This window comes from Telopea speciosissima, chromosome 9, assembly GCF_018873765.1.
Source record: "Telopea speciosissima isolate NSW1024214 ecotype Mountain lineage chromosome 9, Tspe_v1, whole genome shotgun sequence".
In the NCBI taxonomy this organism is placed as follows: Eukaryota; Viridiplantae; Streptophyta; class Magnoliopsida; order Proteales; family Proteaceae; genus Telopea; species Telopea speciosissima.
In genome coordinates, this window is record NC_057924.1 from 8,003,532 (window position 1) to 8,019,739 (window position 16,208).

General features: G+C 37.0%; 2 protein-coding genes across 2 annotated transcripts in view; both read left to right on the plus strand.

Annotated features, from left to right (window-relative positions):
* Nucleotides 1-16,208, plus strand: part of LOC122638587 (cysteine-rich receptor-like protein kinase 10) — a 49,200-nt gene that overhangs the window by 17,497 nt on the left and 15,495 nt on the right. Inside the window, exons 4-6 of the mRNA XM_043831452.1 lie at nt 2,760-2,871; nt 3,318-3,455; nt 3,555-3,676. Coding sequence (XP_043687387.1) covers nt 2,760-2,871; nt 3,318-3,455; nt 3,555-3,676 — 372 coding nt within the window. The remainder of the gene's footprint in view (nt 1-2,759; nt 2,872-3,317; nt 3,456-3,554; nt 3,677-16,208) is intronic.
* LOC122640150 (cysteine-rich receptor-like protein kinase 10) lies at nt 4,884-6,296 on the plus strand. The gene is made up of 3 exons (XM_043833303.1): nt 4,884-5,131; nt 5,611-5,761; nt 5,919-6,296. The coding sequence occupies exons 1-3, from the start codon at nt 4,884-4,886 to the stop codon at nt 6,294-6,296; spliced, it is 777 nt and encodes a 258-aa protein (XP_043689238.1).

The window sequence follows — 16,208 nt, forward strand, 5'->3', positions numbered from 1 at the left end:
CAATTGCAGAAAGCCTGTTTGCAGCATCCATAATCATACTTGCTAGGAGTTCTTTTTAGGGTAAATTACAAGATTATCTAAAATCTGTGTGTTTCAGTTTACTTAAAAAAATATCTATTTTATTTGATTAAAAAATTAAAAGTTAATATAGTACGTCAATTGAATAACCAAAACCCAACCGTTTGACGGATAAAACCGAAATAGTTTAGTTGCAGTACCAAAAACCCAACCGTTTTAACATGTACAATTACACACTTTAAACTATTATGTGGATATGAGAAGTGGAAATTGCTTCCATGACCAAATAGTCAAACCTGGGTTTTGCGCGTGGACCATCCCTCGCGAGCTACACGGCTTTTTTTTTTTAGGTAATTGGGAGTTTTACATATATATTTGATAGAAGGGGTGGGGTGGAGGGAATCGAACCAGGGAGGGGATAAGATACCAGGCAAGAGACTTGAATTCGAGACCTCTTGGTGAGCATGGGCATGAAGCGCACCACGGCTCACCAACTGAGTTAAGCAGTCGTTGGTAGTTATGTGGCTTTTTTGTTTGAGGAAAGAAGACATATTATATAAGGAAAAAGTTTTTTGTACAATAGCATGGCCTACGCTAGCACTCCCATGAGTCTATCTCTCTCCTCCCCATGTGAAAAGACATCTCTGCCCCTTTGTTTTGAGGAGGAGGGAGATAGACACATGGGAGTGCTGGCGTAGGCCACACTCCCGTACATAAAACTGCTTCCCTATTATATATTAGAAGTTAGAGACATATATAGAGTTCTTGAGTTGTCCATATCTAGCCAAGTTCCTAGCTAGGGATGTAAACAGATCGGATTCAGCTCGGATAGTGCTATATCTGCATCCGCATTTGATTAGCTTTCGGACAGATTCAAATAGTGCTAAACGGATACGGATCGAATATTTTATCCGTTTACATGTAAATATAGTTTTTCGAATAGCTATAGCCTATCTGTATCCGCATCCATTTAGCTTTTGGAAGGATTCGGATAGTGCTAAATGGATTCAGACATGGATATGGAAACAGATACAGAAACGAATTTCGGCTATTTATTTACACTCCTATTCCTAGCTAGAGCTATACAAAAAGAGTTCTTTTTATAGAGAAAACATATATCAGAAGCAATATCAGAGATATGGAAAAAAACATGAAAGCACACCAGATGGAAAGGTTTTAAAAAAAAGGCAATTATTATCACTACACTACACTTAGCCTATATTTACTAAAACTATCCTACCTTAAACTTCTTTTTTGAATCTACCCTGTTTTTAAATTTTTACATCTCTTTCTACCCTAATGTTTTGAAATACCCAGATTACCCTTCCTTTTCACCTAATAACCTGCTAATCTATTTAACCTACCTTTCATCTTCTATATTTTACTATTTTTGTCATTAAAATAGTAAAAAATGAGAGCGTCCTCCCGCTTCTTCTCTCTCCCATTTTTTATTCCATTCGATTTTTTTTTTTTTGTTTTTTCTTCAATTCTTCTATTTAATTTATTTTTTATTCAACATTTCATCCTCATCATTCTTCTTCGAATAGGTCGACCTGATCCTCACTGTGATCCAATTCTTCTCCTTCGTCTCCGTTATAGGTGTGTTTACTTCTCTGAAACCAATCCATATTTCATGGATTATCAACTGAAATCGCCAAGAAGGCAAAGAAATCTGATGATTGATCTTGTACCATTTTATCCCATGGCTGCGAGGTTGAGGAGAGATGAAGGTGGTTGTGTAGAGATCAATTGTAATGGAGAGGGAGAGGAAGGGTTGCCTTCTACTTCTGTGAATATGAAGAGGGAGAAGAAGAGTGACGACTCGAGAATCACGTTGTAGGTTAATAAAAAATAAAAAACTCGGAAAGACAAATTGAATAAAAAGAGGAAGACAGAGAAGAAGTGGGGGTGCTTTGAAGAGAGTCTATCTGTTCCATGGTTTTAGTTTACGGTATCGAAACGGGTATTGGTAACCTGCAAAACCGATACGATATCGGCCTGGATCGGCTGTATCGAACAAGATTAACCGTGAATCTCCTTAAAAAAAAAAAGAGTTTTTTGACCATTTTACCTTTTATCTGTACCATACTATCGATATGCTATCGGAACGGTATTGGTGACTAACAAAATCAGTACGTATCGGCCGATACAGGCGACACGATACCGATACTTAGAACCATGATCTGTTCGAAGAAGAATGCTGAGGATGAAATATTGAATAAAAAATTAATTAAATAAAAAAAGAAAAAGAAAAAAAAAAGAATGAAGTAAAAAACGGGAGAAAGAAGAAACGGGTGGATGCTTTCATTTTTTACTATTTTAATGACAAAAATAGTAAAAAATAGAAGAAAAATGGTAGATTAAAATGTTAAAAGATTAGCAGGATACTAAGTGAAGGGAAGGGCAATCTAGGAGGAGATGTGAATGTTTATCAGTAGGTTAGTATCAGATAAAAAGTTTAAGGTAGGGTAGTTTTAGTACATATAGGGTAAGTGTAAGGTAGTGATAGTAATTGCCCTTTTAAAAAATCGGGAATCGGATCGGAATCGGCTGACATCCGATCCCGATTTCTACCAATCATAATTGTTGCTTCTTAAATCGGAATGTGTCTTGAATCGGCCAATTCTTAATAATTTCCTTTGTAATTCATCTTGAATCGGACCAATTCTTAATTCTGGAACCGACTCGATAAAAGATCGGCCAATTTTACACAATTGACGAATCTGTATTGGCTGTCGCAGTGCAGCCCTGATTTATCAGGGAACGACTGTTACAGATGCCTCGACGGTGCCAATTCTCTTCTTCCCAGTTGCTGTAGCGGCAAGCGTGGAGGAAGGGTTTTGAATCCGAGCGGTGGGGTTAGGTTTGAGCTGGTGTACCGTTCCTATGGAGTCACAGCTTCAGCAGCGGCTCCTTCAATTCGCCTAATCATGTTTGTTTTTCACCCTTGCCGCCTCCGATTAACCGAATTCCCATTGCCTTATATTATTATAAGGAGCTTGAATTTTATATTAAGACTGTCAATTCCCTTATTTTATTTAGAAGAATTATGAGTTGTAAAGATCAAAAGATGTTAGTGGCCTAGCTACTAGTATCATGAGATGTGAATCCAAAACAATCTGTATTTATCATCATGTGCACATTTGGGAATGTTACTTATTTTTTCTAGTGCAGAAAAACAAGGAAGCACACTTTGTGAGGAACTCTGTTTTCCTTAATTTGTTTTGTAAGGATCCATGGAGCCGAATCGATTTAATTGGGAGATGGCTGAGTTATTGTGATTGTTGTTGTCCTTGTAGAAAAACAAGGAAGATTGTTCAGAAAAATTGTTGCCATTGTTGTGCCAGTTGCCGCTGCAGGAGTGACGATTCTTTTATCTATTCTCTTGTATTGTTTGTTAATCCAGAAGAAAAAGAAGAACCTATCAAAGGAGAATGGTAGAAGCTTTGGCCCTTTTTTCTCTCTCTCTTAAAAAGCTCTCGATCTACTTGATTATCCCAAAATCACTCTTGGTTCTACTTTTGGCTTGTGCACAGGTGAGAACACAATTAAAACTGCGGAGTCATTGCAATTTGATTTCAATACAGTCCTTGCAGCCACGGAAAACTTTGCCAATGTCAATAAGATTGGTGAAGGGGGATTTGGTAGCGTTTACAAGGTAAGAAGGAAGTTACAAACATGTGGTAATTGAACTAGAATTCTAGTATGTCAAGTTTTATTATGCCATAGAATAGAATTTTGAACTGATTAGTTATGAATGTGGAATGATTGAAGGTAGTTTTCGTTTAATCATGATGTTGAATAAAAAATTCTTTCCAATAATCTTTTTTGATTATTGAACTAGAATACTAGTATGTCAAGTTTTAGTTTGCCATGGAATAGAAATTTGAACTTATTAATCATGAACGTGGAATGATTGAAGGTAATTTTCATTTAATCATGCAACTTAGGGTATTTAAAGAAACCATTAGAGGGGGTTTGCAGGTTTTTTTTTTTATAAGTATAGAAGAGGGGGTTTAAAGTTCCTTCTTTGTATCACATGCACAGTACCTTTAAAGGAAATCAACACTTATATAGAAGATTCCTCCCATGTTACTTGAGCTCTTAATGTTTCTGCGCATTGTATTTCAAGATGGGGCTTTGAGCTACCCTCACTTGGTATCCTCTTTTTTTGAGGATCTTCTCAGGATTGTATCCATTTTTTTGCACAACGAGGCTTAATAAATTTTCTCCTCACAAGATATTTTGGTGCCAAAAAATGTCTAATTTTATCGTAGTTGTGAATAGCTTAAGGTTTAATCTTAGGACGGTCAATTTCCCATAATAAATCAATGCAAATTAGTATGAAACAATTTAAATTGGGTTTGATAAACACATAAATCCAGCAAATAAAGCTCCATAAGTTTACTAATCACTATTATTATATCATCAGGGTAAACTTCCTAATGGACAAGAAATTGCTGTCAAGAGGCTCTCAAAAAACTCAAGGCAAGGAGCAAAAGAATTCAAGAATGAGGTTGTGTTAGTGGCAAAGCTTCAACACCGCAATCTGGTTAGACTATTAGGATTTTGCTTGGAGAGAGAAGAAAAGATCCTGATTTATGAGTTTGTACCCAACAAAAGCCTCGATTACTTCCTATTTGGTTCGCCCCACACAAACTTCTCTTTCTCTTTTTTTTTTTATTTCAGTAGTTGTTTTCTCTCATGCTATTTCAATGCATAATACATCCCAATTTTATGCAAATGTGGAGTTAAAACTGAAACTCATTGACACTATATCCTCTTTTGTCCACCCACCAACCATTCATGATGAACTATTTATCAATTTGACCATATTCTAAATTCTGATTCTACCCTTTATTTGAATGACCATAGATCCTGAGAAATGCATGCAGTTAGATTGGCAGAGACGTTACAAGATCATTGAAGGGATTGCTCGAGGACTACTTTATCTTCACGAAGATTCCCGCCTTCGAATTATTCATAGGGATCTTAAAACAAGCAATATCTTGTTAGATGGGGAAATGAATCCCAAGATCTCAGACTTTGGGATGGCAAGAATTTTTGGCCTGGGCCAAACTGAAGAAAATACAAACAGAATAGTTGGGACTTAGTAAGTTTCAGAGTCTCATTCCTTCTCATTGTTATGAACAGAGAAAGCATTTTGACACATTCACATTTGCCAAGTTCTTAATTACTTGGTTTTGACTCCACAACCCCCCCCCCCCCCCCTTCCCACATGAAATGTTGGCTAGTAGTTGTAGGCTCAGGGCAGGCTTGGTGAGGAAAAAATAAGTGCATAATCTATGCACTCAACAACCTTTATTATCTTGTCCTACAAAAGCAGAGATGAAATAGATATAATATTAGACTGCTTTGGTTAATCACACCTGAGCTGATTTTGAAAATAACTGGTATGATGTTTCATGAAGATGGTTCAACCCATTTGGAAATGGTTAACATGAAAATGTTAACCTGATAACATTAGCCACAATAGAAGTTTTTGAAAATTAACTGAGGAGAAATGTGATCTAGTAGAATTTGTATGGTTACCCTTAGTTGCTTAAATTATCTTATAATAATTGCTTCTAGTGGTTACATGTCTCCGGAGTATGCAATGCGTGGGCAGTTCTCAGTGAAATCAGACGTTTTCAGCTTTGGTGTATCCATTTTGGAGATTGTAAGTGGAAAGAAGAACAGTAGTTTCTATCACCCAGACGACATCGAGGACCTTAGAAGCTATGTAAGTATGGAGGTCTGCACTTTGTTTTTCCTTAGTAACTGTATATTGCTACTATCTGCTAAAACATTACTAGCTCCTTCAGTTTCTTTTTTTTTTTTTTTGTTTCAAAAACCTGAGGCAAACCTGAGGAACCTAATGACTTATATGAATCTTTCAGGCATGGAAACATTGGAATGCAGGAACAGCCTTAGAGTTGATTGATCCAATCTTGAGAGAAAATTGTTCAACAAGTGAAGTGATGAGATGCATTCATATTGGGTTATTGTGTGTTCAACAAAATGTAGCTGACAGACCCACTATGGCCAACATAGTCCTTTTGTTGAGCAGCTACTTAGTTACTCCTCCATCACCCTCACAACCAGCCTTTTTTGTGCGGAACAGAATGGAAGCAGAGATGCATATAGAAGGGGAAAATATGCAGGAAGCCGAATTAGGTCAATCTGCCAATGAAGTGTCAATCACTGAGTTAGGGCTCCGACAAGACAAGTGGACCAGTATTAGTCATCAAGTGAGGTTTGGTCTGTGCAATATTTAATTAGTTATGACTTGGAATGAAAATAATCCATTCTTCGATGCAAGTAAAGAGTAGTGTTGGCCCCTCGGCTGTTTGAGAATTTTTATTTTCATTTGATTTTATTCTTGCCCGAGCAAATGGTTAATTTGATGGGCAAAGAAATAATTTTCATTAAAAATAAAATACCACATTTCTTCTTCTTCTCCTTTCTCCTAATGGTCTCACTAGTAAAGTGTAAATCGGTTCGGAATCGAGTATTCGGTTGGTTGCGGTTCAATTCCAAGGAGTATTATAGTGTGATCCAAGTTCAGACCCACTCCCGCCTCAGTACTAAAATTTGGTACTCGTACCAAACCTGTACGGTTCCGATTCGGTTTCGATTCCTACATGGGTTTGGATCCGGTTCCTATGCTTAGGATATACTATAGGTATAATATAATATATTATCCTATAATGTTATTATAAAATCTAATACTATCCTATAGAAACAAGGAAAATTGAAAAAACGTGGGAGAGAGAATAAACCACTCTCACGTCACCACCCTAAATTTCAAGTCAAAGTGACGTAAAGCTAGTGAAAACTAACCACCTGAGAAACTCAAGTCTTTCTCAAGTAAGACTGACTTAGACAGAAATATTGTGTGGGTCTCCTCCCCCTCTCATTAAATTCATTAAATTCGTGAAGACGACACCACCCAACAATTAGGACATCTTCGGGGAAATGGACTGATATCTGAAGCATGAACATGATATAAAGTTTTTAATTCTTTTTAAATTTTTTTTATCTTACTCTGCCCTTTGAATGAGGGCAATATATGATTATATCTCAAGTGCCGGTTAGAATTGATCTGTTTAGCTCATTTCCAAGATGGTTGCGAGGTTAGTAAAACAATTTCCTTTTTAATACAATATTGGTTTTACCTAAAAGGGTTGGGAGTTAAAATCTCTATCTTAATATAGTTGAAAAATCAGGTTTTTTGACTCGACTCCATTGGACTCACCTGTCAGAAAAATCAGGTGATTCGTTCTTGTCAAACCTGGTCAAGATGAATGGTGAACCAAGAAGTTGTAACTTTAGATTTTTTTGTCTTTTTAAAATAATACATTTTTTTCCAACCAAGTTAATCATGTCAGTTCATAAAAATTCTGTGTAAATTAGAGATAAACTTATCAAACATATCAGATAAGTTTATCTCTAATTTTCTTTTAAAAATTGGTATTTTAACTATTTTACATTTTTACCTTTTGTTCGTATCGTTCCATTAATATGGTGTCAGTCAAGTGTCAATATCTATCACCTTCAAAATACTGTCAGGTGATCCGATACCAATATCTCAAGCTATGAAAGGGGTCAAATATAAGATTAGACTCTTGACTTGACTTGGCGAAGGGTATCAATGAATGACAACTGTCCTTCACTCTTGTCTTTCTCACAGGATTAGGCTTAATGTGAGGTCACTTTAATTAATGGCATTTACTTAATGGGTGCGCTTCTATGTTTTTGCTCCAGGAATATGATATTTTCTGGGCATTTCTAATAATATCAAGGGTTATTCCCATTTTGGCATTTCTAATTTCCAAAATTTTGGCCCCGATTAGCGAAGGACCAGAGAAACCTTCTAGTTATGAATCGGGTATAGAACCAATGGGTGATGCTTGATTACAATTCCGAATCCGTTATTATATGTTTGCTCTAGTTTTTGTTGTTTTTGATGTTGAAATGGTTTTTCTTTATCTATGGGCGATGAGTTTCGATGTATTGGGTCTATCTGTATTTATAGAAGCTTTAATTTTCGTGCTTATCCTAATTGTAGGTTCAGTTTACGCATGGCGAAAGGGGGCATTGGAATGGTCTTAGCTCCTAAATATTCAGATAATAAAAAGAAAAAAGAAGAAAAAAATGACATGGAGACAGTTATGAATTCCATTGAGTTTCCGTTACTTGATCGGACAACCCAAAATTCAGTTATTTCAACTACATCAAATGATCTTTCAAATTGATCAAGACTCTCCAGTTTATGGCCGCTTCTCTATGGTACCAGTTGTTGCTCTATTGGATTTGCTTCATAAAGCAATTTATGAAGATTGTAACTTCTTGGTTCACCACTCATTTAATACAATTTTCGTGTGTCTTGATGTCACATGATTTAAAAAATTGTAACTTTGTTTTATTCTTAAAAGTATTTAGTGTTGAGATAATCGTGTCATTTCACATATAAATCATATTAAATGTTGTATTAAATGATTTTCAATTTTTAAAAAAGATTTTATACCTTTGTATTAATTATAATATTAAATGAATTTTGAGAATAAGATACGGGACCTTGGTTACAACAAGATTGTAACCTTAATTTTCGCTCAATTAATTAATAGGAAAGAGATGTTGGTGGGTTGTGTTGTCCTTGTATCAACGTAGGGGCCAATAAGAGCACGTGCAGGGCCATCAACATGGATAGTTTTTTATTTCAAGAGGGGTTGGGAAGTAATTTTGCGTGCTCCTATGATTGGGAGTAGGGATGTAAACGGTTACTTGAAAATCTGAATTCGATTCGCATCCGTATTGTTTAGGAGTATCCAAAAATTTATTTGTATAATCTAGAAAAAAAAAGTAACTTATTTGAATATATATCCAACTAATGATATAGAGGGTTTTTGAAGATTCAACGGATTCTAAAGAATGAGGAAATGAGAATTGTGAGACTAAAACATGGATTGAGAGTGAATTGTATTTGTTGGGGGAGGAAGGTCTGGGTTACCCAATTAGAGATGTAAAAGGATAGTCGAAAATCTGAATTCGTTTCGCATTCGTATTTGTTTAGGGATATTCGTATCGAGGCAGGGAATATTCGGATCTGATCACATCTTATCCGTATTTGATCCTTTTACATCCCTACTTCGGAGCAAGAGCCACGCGACTAAGCATCATTATACTTGGTGGTGTTTCCACGCCTTCTCAAAGGGCACCATGAGATGACGCCTCTGCCCCTTTGGTAGATACTTAGACATGCTCATCCATTGGCTTACACACTTGTATAGAGACCATGCGACCAAGTAGATATCTCCTGCTATGTATATGTATATATATATATATATATATATATATATATATATATATATATATATATATATATATATATATATATATATATATATATATATATATATATATATATATATTCTCTGCACTTGAGGTGCAGGATGTGCCCAGACACATTGGAGATGGGAAAAATGACTACCCCACCCTCCTTAATGGCTGAAATGATGCTCCCGCCCCACCACATGTGTCTGGGCACATCTTGCACCCTCGTGCACTGTTCATTATACAAATATCATCAAAACACTTTAAACTAAACCGACTGTTTACTGAAACCGGACCAAGGCATTTATATAGAAACCATGAAACCGTTTAATAAATGATTTAATTTTGATTTTAAAATTGAGATTTTACAGTTAAATGGTACAAACATAATCGAACTCTTTAAATTGACCATAATTATAACCATAAGATTAATAATATATATATATACATATATATATATATATATATTTTTGGTTGAAATAAGATTAATAATATATGATCTGGATTAGTCTCGTCATTTTTAAGAGCCTAAGTTAATCATATATATTGTTTATTATTTCTACAGTACTAAACTACTAATTAATAGCTTTACTTTTTTTTATTAATGAGATAATAGCTTTATATTTTCACCGTTAGAAAAAGGTCGAAGGAAAGAACCAAGTAAATGCATTACAAAGAATTTTCCAACCTTGACCCTTGAACACGATTGTTTGTGCTTTTATAATTCTAAATAAATTTGAAACCTTGACTGCTAGAAACCTTGATTGTAACGTAGATCACACACCCTCCAACAGGACAGAACAGAACTACTCTAAGCTCTTATCCCGATTCTCTCTCATGGGGGCTGCTACCTTGGTGCTTCTACTACTCCTGTCTGCTGCACTTTATGATTCTGCAGTAGTAGTAGTAGTAACAGTAGCAGCAACTCAACAACAAAGATCATCATCATCATCCAACATAATTAGCTTGGGATCCTCTCTTTCTCCATCCTCCAATACCAATTCATCATCATCATCATGGCTTTCTCCTTCTGGTCAATTTGCCTTTGGATTTTATCCACAAGGAAATCATGGGTTTGCCATTGGAATTTGGTTTGCCCAAATACCTGATCATACAGTAGTATGCACAGCAAACCGAGACGATCCACCTTTGTCTACCAACGCTACCTTGCTCCTTACCACTGATGGTAGTTTCATCTTGCAACCCACACCACAGAACCAATCAAAAGCTATTGCCCACCTTTCGGAATCTGCTTCTTGGGCTTCCATGCTTGACACCGGAAATTTCATTCTATATAATTCTAGGGGAAGCATGATTTGGCAAAGTTTTGATCATTTACTTACCGACACCCTTCTCCCTGGTCAACGTCTACTTGAAGGGCAGGAGCTGTTCTCAAGTTCATCAGAAACCGATCACTCGACTGGAATATTCCGGCTCAAGATGCAGTTTGACGGCAACCTTGTTCAATACCCCATTAAAACTACAGACACAGAACAATATGCATATTGGTCATCAAGTACGAATACGCCAGACAACCTTACATTAAATCTTGAAGCTGATGATGGAAAACTATATTTGCTGAATACTACCGGTTTCACCGTACATACTCTATTTTCCGGTACTGGATTAACTTCCAACAACACCAAACTTTTTTACCGCATGACGATCGATGTTGATGGGATCTTCAGAGTCTATTCCCTTAATACTACTATTAAGAGTACTACTACTACTACTACTGTTACTACTAGGGATCGTGATGATCAGAAGAAAAATAGTAGTTGGTCAATCAGGTGGGAATCATCCACCGATAAGTGTGAACCCAAGGGCATTTGTGGCTTGAACTCGTATTGTACTTTCATAGATCGGAGGACTGTATGCAACTGTATACCTGGTCTCAACTTCATTGACGAGAGTCACCAAAATTTGGGTTGTCAGGCGAAGTTAAACGCTGAGGGCTGTGGAACTGGAACACGAAGTAACAATTCCATATCCACGTTGGAGAACACCGAATGGGTAGATGATGAATATTCAGTTTTATCACCACTAACTGAAGGAGAATGCAAAGATGCTTGCTTGGCAGATTCTAACTGTGATGCTGCGATGCTTAAAGACCAGCAATGCATAAAACAGAAACTCCCGATGAGATACGTAAGAATGATGCCAAAAGTCACACCCACCACCACTTTTGTCAAAGTACTCTTCAGCTGTATCCCCATCACCAACAGTAGCAAGGGCGGAGCAGGTAAAGGTAGGTAGGTATCTTATCACTCTTGCGTTTCTGCTTGGTTGCTTGGTTGGTTAGTGCATTTATGGTATTTGCGTGTTTTCCTGATTACCTAAGAAGACTATTCGTAAGAGTTCTTTTTTTTCTTTTAGGGGAATTACAAGATTATTTAAAATCTGTTTTTCAGTTCACCAAAAAAACTATCTATTTTATTTAAATAAAAATTTAAAAGTAAATATTGTACGGTCAATTGAATAACCAAAACCCAACCGTTTAACACATAAAACCGAAATGATTTAGTATTTATCTAAAAAACTTGCAGTACCAAAAAACCCAACCGTTAAACATGTACAATTATACACTTTAAACTATTGTATGGATATGAGAAGTGGAAATTACTTCCATGACCAAATAGTCAAACCTGGTTTTCGCCCTCTTTTTTTTCTTTCTTTCCTTCTTTTTTTTTTTTTTCCTATAAAAATCCTGAAAGCTCAGCAGATGGCAAGGTTTTAAAAATGGGCAATTATTATAACTACACTTAGCCTATATTTACTAAAATTATCCTATTTTAAACTTTTTTTCTGAAATTACCTTGTTTTTTAACTTTTACATCTCTTTCTACCCTCATGTTTTTAAATATCTAGATTGCCGTTTCTTGTCACCTAGTAACCTGCTAATCTATTTAACCTACTTTTCTTCTTTTATGTTTTTACCATTTTTGTCATTAAAATAGTAAAAAATGAGAGCGCTCACCCGCTTCTTCTCTCTCCCATTTTTTACTTCATTCGATTTTTTTTTCTTTAATTTTTCTATTTAATTAAATTTTTATTCAACATTTCAGCCTCATCATTCTTCTTCGAATAGATCAACTTGATCCTCATTGTGATCCAGTTCTTCTCCTTCGACTCTGTTATAGGTGTGTTCCCTTCTCTGAAATCGATCCATCTTTCATGGCTTCTCAGCTGAAATCGTCAAGAAGGCAGAGAAAATCCAATGATTGATCTTGTGCCGTTCTATCCCATGGCTGCGAGGTTGAGAAGAGATGACTATGATTGTGTAAAGATCAATTGTAATGGAGAGGGAGGGTTGCCTTCTACTTCTACAAATATGAAGAGGGAGAAGAAGAGTGACGACTCGAGAATCACGGTGTAGGTTAATAAAAAATAAAAAACACAGAAAGACAAATTGAATAAAAAGAGGAAGAGAGAGAAGAAGTGGGGTGCTTTAAAGAAAGTTGATCTGTTCCATGGTTTTAGTTCACAGTATCGGAATGGGTATTGGTAACCTGCAAAATCGATACGATATCGATACGGTATCGGTCTAGATCGTCTGTATTGGAAAAAATTACCCTTGAATCTCCTTAAAAAATGAGTTTTATGATCATTTTACCCCTTGTCTATACCATACTACCGATACGGTATCGGCATGGTATCGGTGACTAGCAAAATCGGTACGTATCGTCCGATATGGGCGATATGATACCGATACTTAGAACCATGATCTATTTGAAGAAAATGATGAGGATGAAATTTTGAATAAAAATTAATTAAATAGAAGAATTGAAGAAAAAATGAATAGAGTAAAAAATAGGAGAGAGAAGAAGTGGATGGATGCTTTCATTTTTTATTATTTTAATGAAAAAATAGTAAAAAATAAAAGAAGAATTGTAGGTTAAATAGATTAGCAGGTTATTAAGTGAAAAGGAAGGACAATCTGGGTATTTAAAAACATGCGGGTAGAAGGAGATGTGAAAGTTTAAAAGTAGGGTAGTTTTGGAAAAAAAAATCTAAGGTAGGGTAGTTTTAGTAAATATAGGCTAAGTGTAGGGTAATGATAGTAATTGCCGCTTTTAAAAATTGGGCATTGGATCGGAATCGGCTGACATCCGATCCCGATTTTGACCGATCATAATCGTTGCTTCTTGAGTCGGAATCTGTCCTGAATTGGCCAATTCTTAATAATTTCCCTTGTAATTCATCTTGAATCGGACCAATTCCTAATTCTTGAACCGACTCGATGAAGATCGGCCAATTCCTAGTTATTTCCTTTGTAATTCATCTTGATTCGGAACAATTCCTAATTCTTGAACCGGTTCCATTTTCACCATAAAACAGCTGAGATTCCCGATTCCTGAACTGATTCAGGTGGATTCGTTTCAGAATTCTCCCTAGCGCGCAGATGGTTAAAGAAGACTCTGCCTCCTCTCTGCCCCAGTCGTCGTCGGCGTCGTCTTCTTCCTGAGCCCGGAGATTGAGAGAGTGCGTGGTGGAGAAGGTGCAGAATTTGTAGAAACTCGATGGAACCATGTACGGACACGACCCCAAGAGCCACAGTCTTGTTGCTCTTCTTCTCCTTCGTTGCCCTCTCTTTCTTGTTCAGCTTCAGTAGCTGCCTTCCCATTCTGATAGATTCGCCACTCAAGCAGCTACTTTTACACAATTGATGAATCTGTGTTGGCTGTCGCAGTGCAGCCCTGATTTATCAGGGAACCACTGTTACAGATGCCTTGACGGTGCCAATTCTCTTCTTCCCAGTTGCTGTAGCGGCAAGCATGGAGGAAAGGTTTTGAATCCGAGCTGTGGGGTTAGGTTTGAGCTGGTGTACCGTTTCTATGGAGTCACAGCTTCAGCAACGGCTCCTTAAATTCGCCTAATCATGCTTGTTTTTCACCCTTGTCGCCTCCGATTAACCGAATTCCCATTGCCTTATATTATTATAAGGAGCTTGAATTTTATATTAAGACTGTCAATTCCCTTATTTTATTTAGAAGAATTATGAGTTGTAAAGATCTAAAGATGTTAATGGCCTAGCTACTAGTATCATGAGATGTGAATCCAAAATAATCTGTATTTATCATCATGTGCACATTTGGGAATGTTACTAGTCAGAGTTTGAATTTGAATTTAACTCTCCTTATCATCGTATGTGATTAGAGGAGTGTGTATATATAACTTTGAGTGTAACGTTACATTTGAATTTACAGTTACAAAGGATAGTGTTTGAGTTGATCACAACACTTCCTATTATTTAGGATTGTGATAATCCTTAGAAGATGGAACTAAACCAATTAACGGGTATTGACACTATCAACTTATTCGAATTTTGAATAGGATTTTGAATATTTGAATTGTCGTTTACACGCCCCATCAAGCAAAAAGGGCGTGCGCAAACGGTAAGCTTGGACTGTAACACCTTGAACTGTGGTCCTAGTAACCCCTTGGTTAGGATATCCGCTAGCTGATCTTGGCTTGGCACAAAACGAACACAGAGTTGATTCAACGCCACTTGTTCTCGGTCAAAGTGATAGTCAATCTCGATGTGCTTCGTTCGTGCATAAAATAATGGATTGGCGTCAAGATACGTGGCTCCTATGTTGTCATAATATAGGACTGGAGCTGAAACTTGTACCCCAAGATCACATAGCAATTGTCGTAGCCACATTAACTCTGCTGCAACATTAGCCACCCCCTTGTATTCAGACTCCGTAGACGACCGGGAAACAGTGTGTTGTTTCTTCAAACTCCAGGAGACTAGATTATCTCCCAAATAAATGCAATATCCACTGGTTGATCGTCTGTCATATGGGCAGCCAGCCCAATCGGCATCTGTGTATGCTTGGAGTTGTTGTGACATGGATGGCCGTATTTGAATCCCTAAGTCAACCGTGTCCTTGATATATCTTAGAATCCATTTGACTGCAGCCCAGTGATCAATGGTTGGATTATGCATAAACTGGCGAACCCTATTTACTGAGAAGGCTATATCAGGCCTTGTTAGGGTCAGATACTGCAAAGCTCCCACGATGCTTCTGTACAGCGTTGGATCATTGAAGCTAGATCCAGAATTTGGGGTGAGTGAAGTCGTTGAGCTGGGTGTAGGCATGGGCTTGGCTGCTTCCATGTTGGCCTTTTGTAGAATGTCCAATGTGTACTTTGTTTGAGACAAATGCAGCCCTTAGGAATTGAGAACTGCCTCAATGCCAAGGAAGAAATGGAGATCGCCAAGATCTTTTATAGCAAATTCCTTTCCAATGGTGGCTATCAGATCCTGCAGTTGTGCCACATTTGTGCTTGTGACTATGATGTCATCAACGTACACCAATAAATATATTGTATGGTGCCTTGTTTGCTTGACATAAAGAGTCGTGTCTGAAGATGAGTGTTGAAACCCGATGGAGATCAAAAAGGTTCCAAGTCTATTGGACCATGCTCTTGGGGCCTGCTTTGGACTATATAGTGCACGCTTGAGGTGACACACATGATTTGGAAAGGCTGGATCAACAAAACCTTGTGGTTGAGTCATGTAGACATTCTCTTGTAAGGCTCCATTCAAAAACGCATTCTGCACATCTAGCTGCTTGAGTACCCATCCTCTTGAAGTAGCAATTGATAGAATTGTCCTTATTGTGTTTGGCTTCACAACTGGACTAAATGTGTCAAAATAGTCAATCCCCTCTCGTTGATGAAACCCTTTTGCTACCAGCCTGGCTTTGTAACGTGAGACTGATCCATCAGAGTTTCTTTTGATCCGGTACACCCATTTGTTTCCAACTAGATTCATCGATGGGTGTTGTGGTACAAGTTGCCATGTGCCATTTTTTAACAAGGCATTAAATTCCTCACTCATGGCC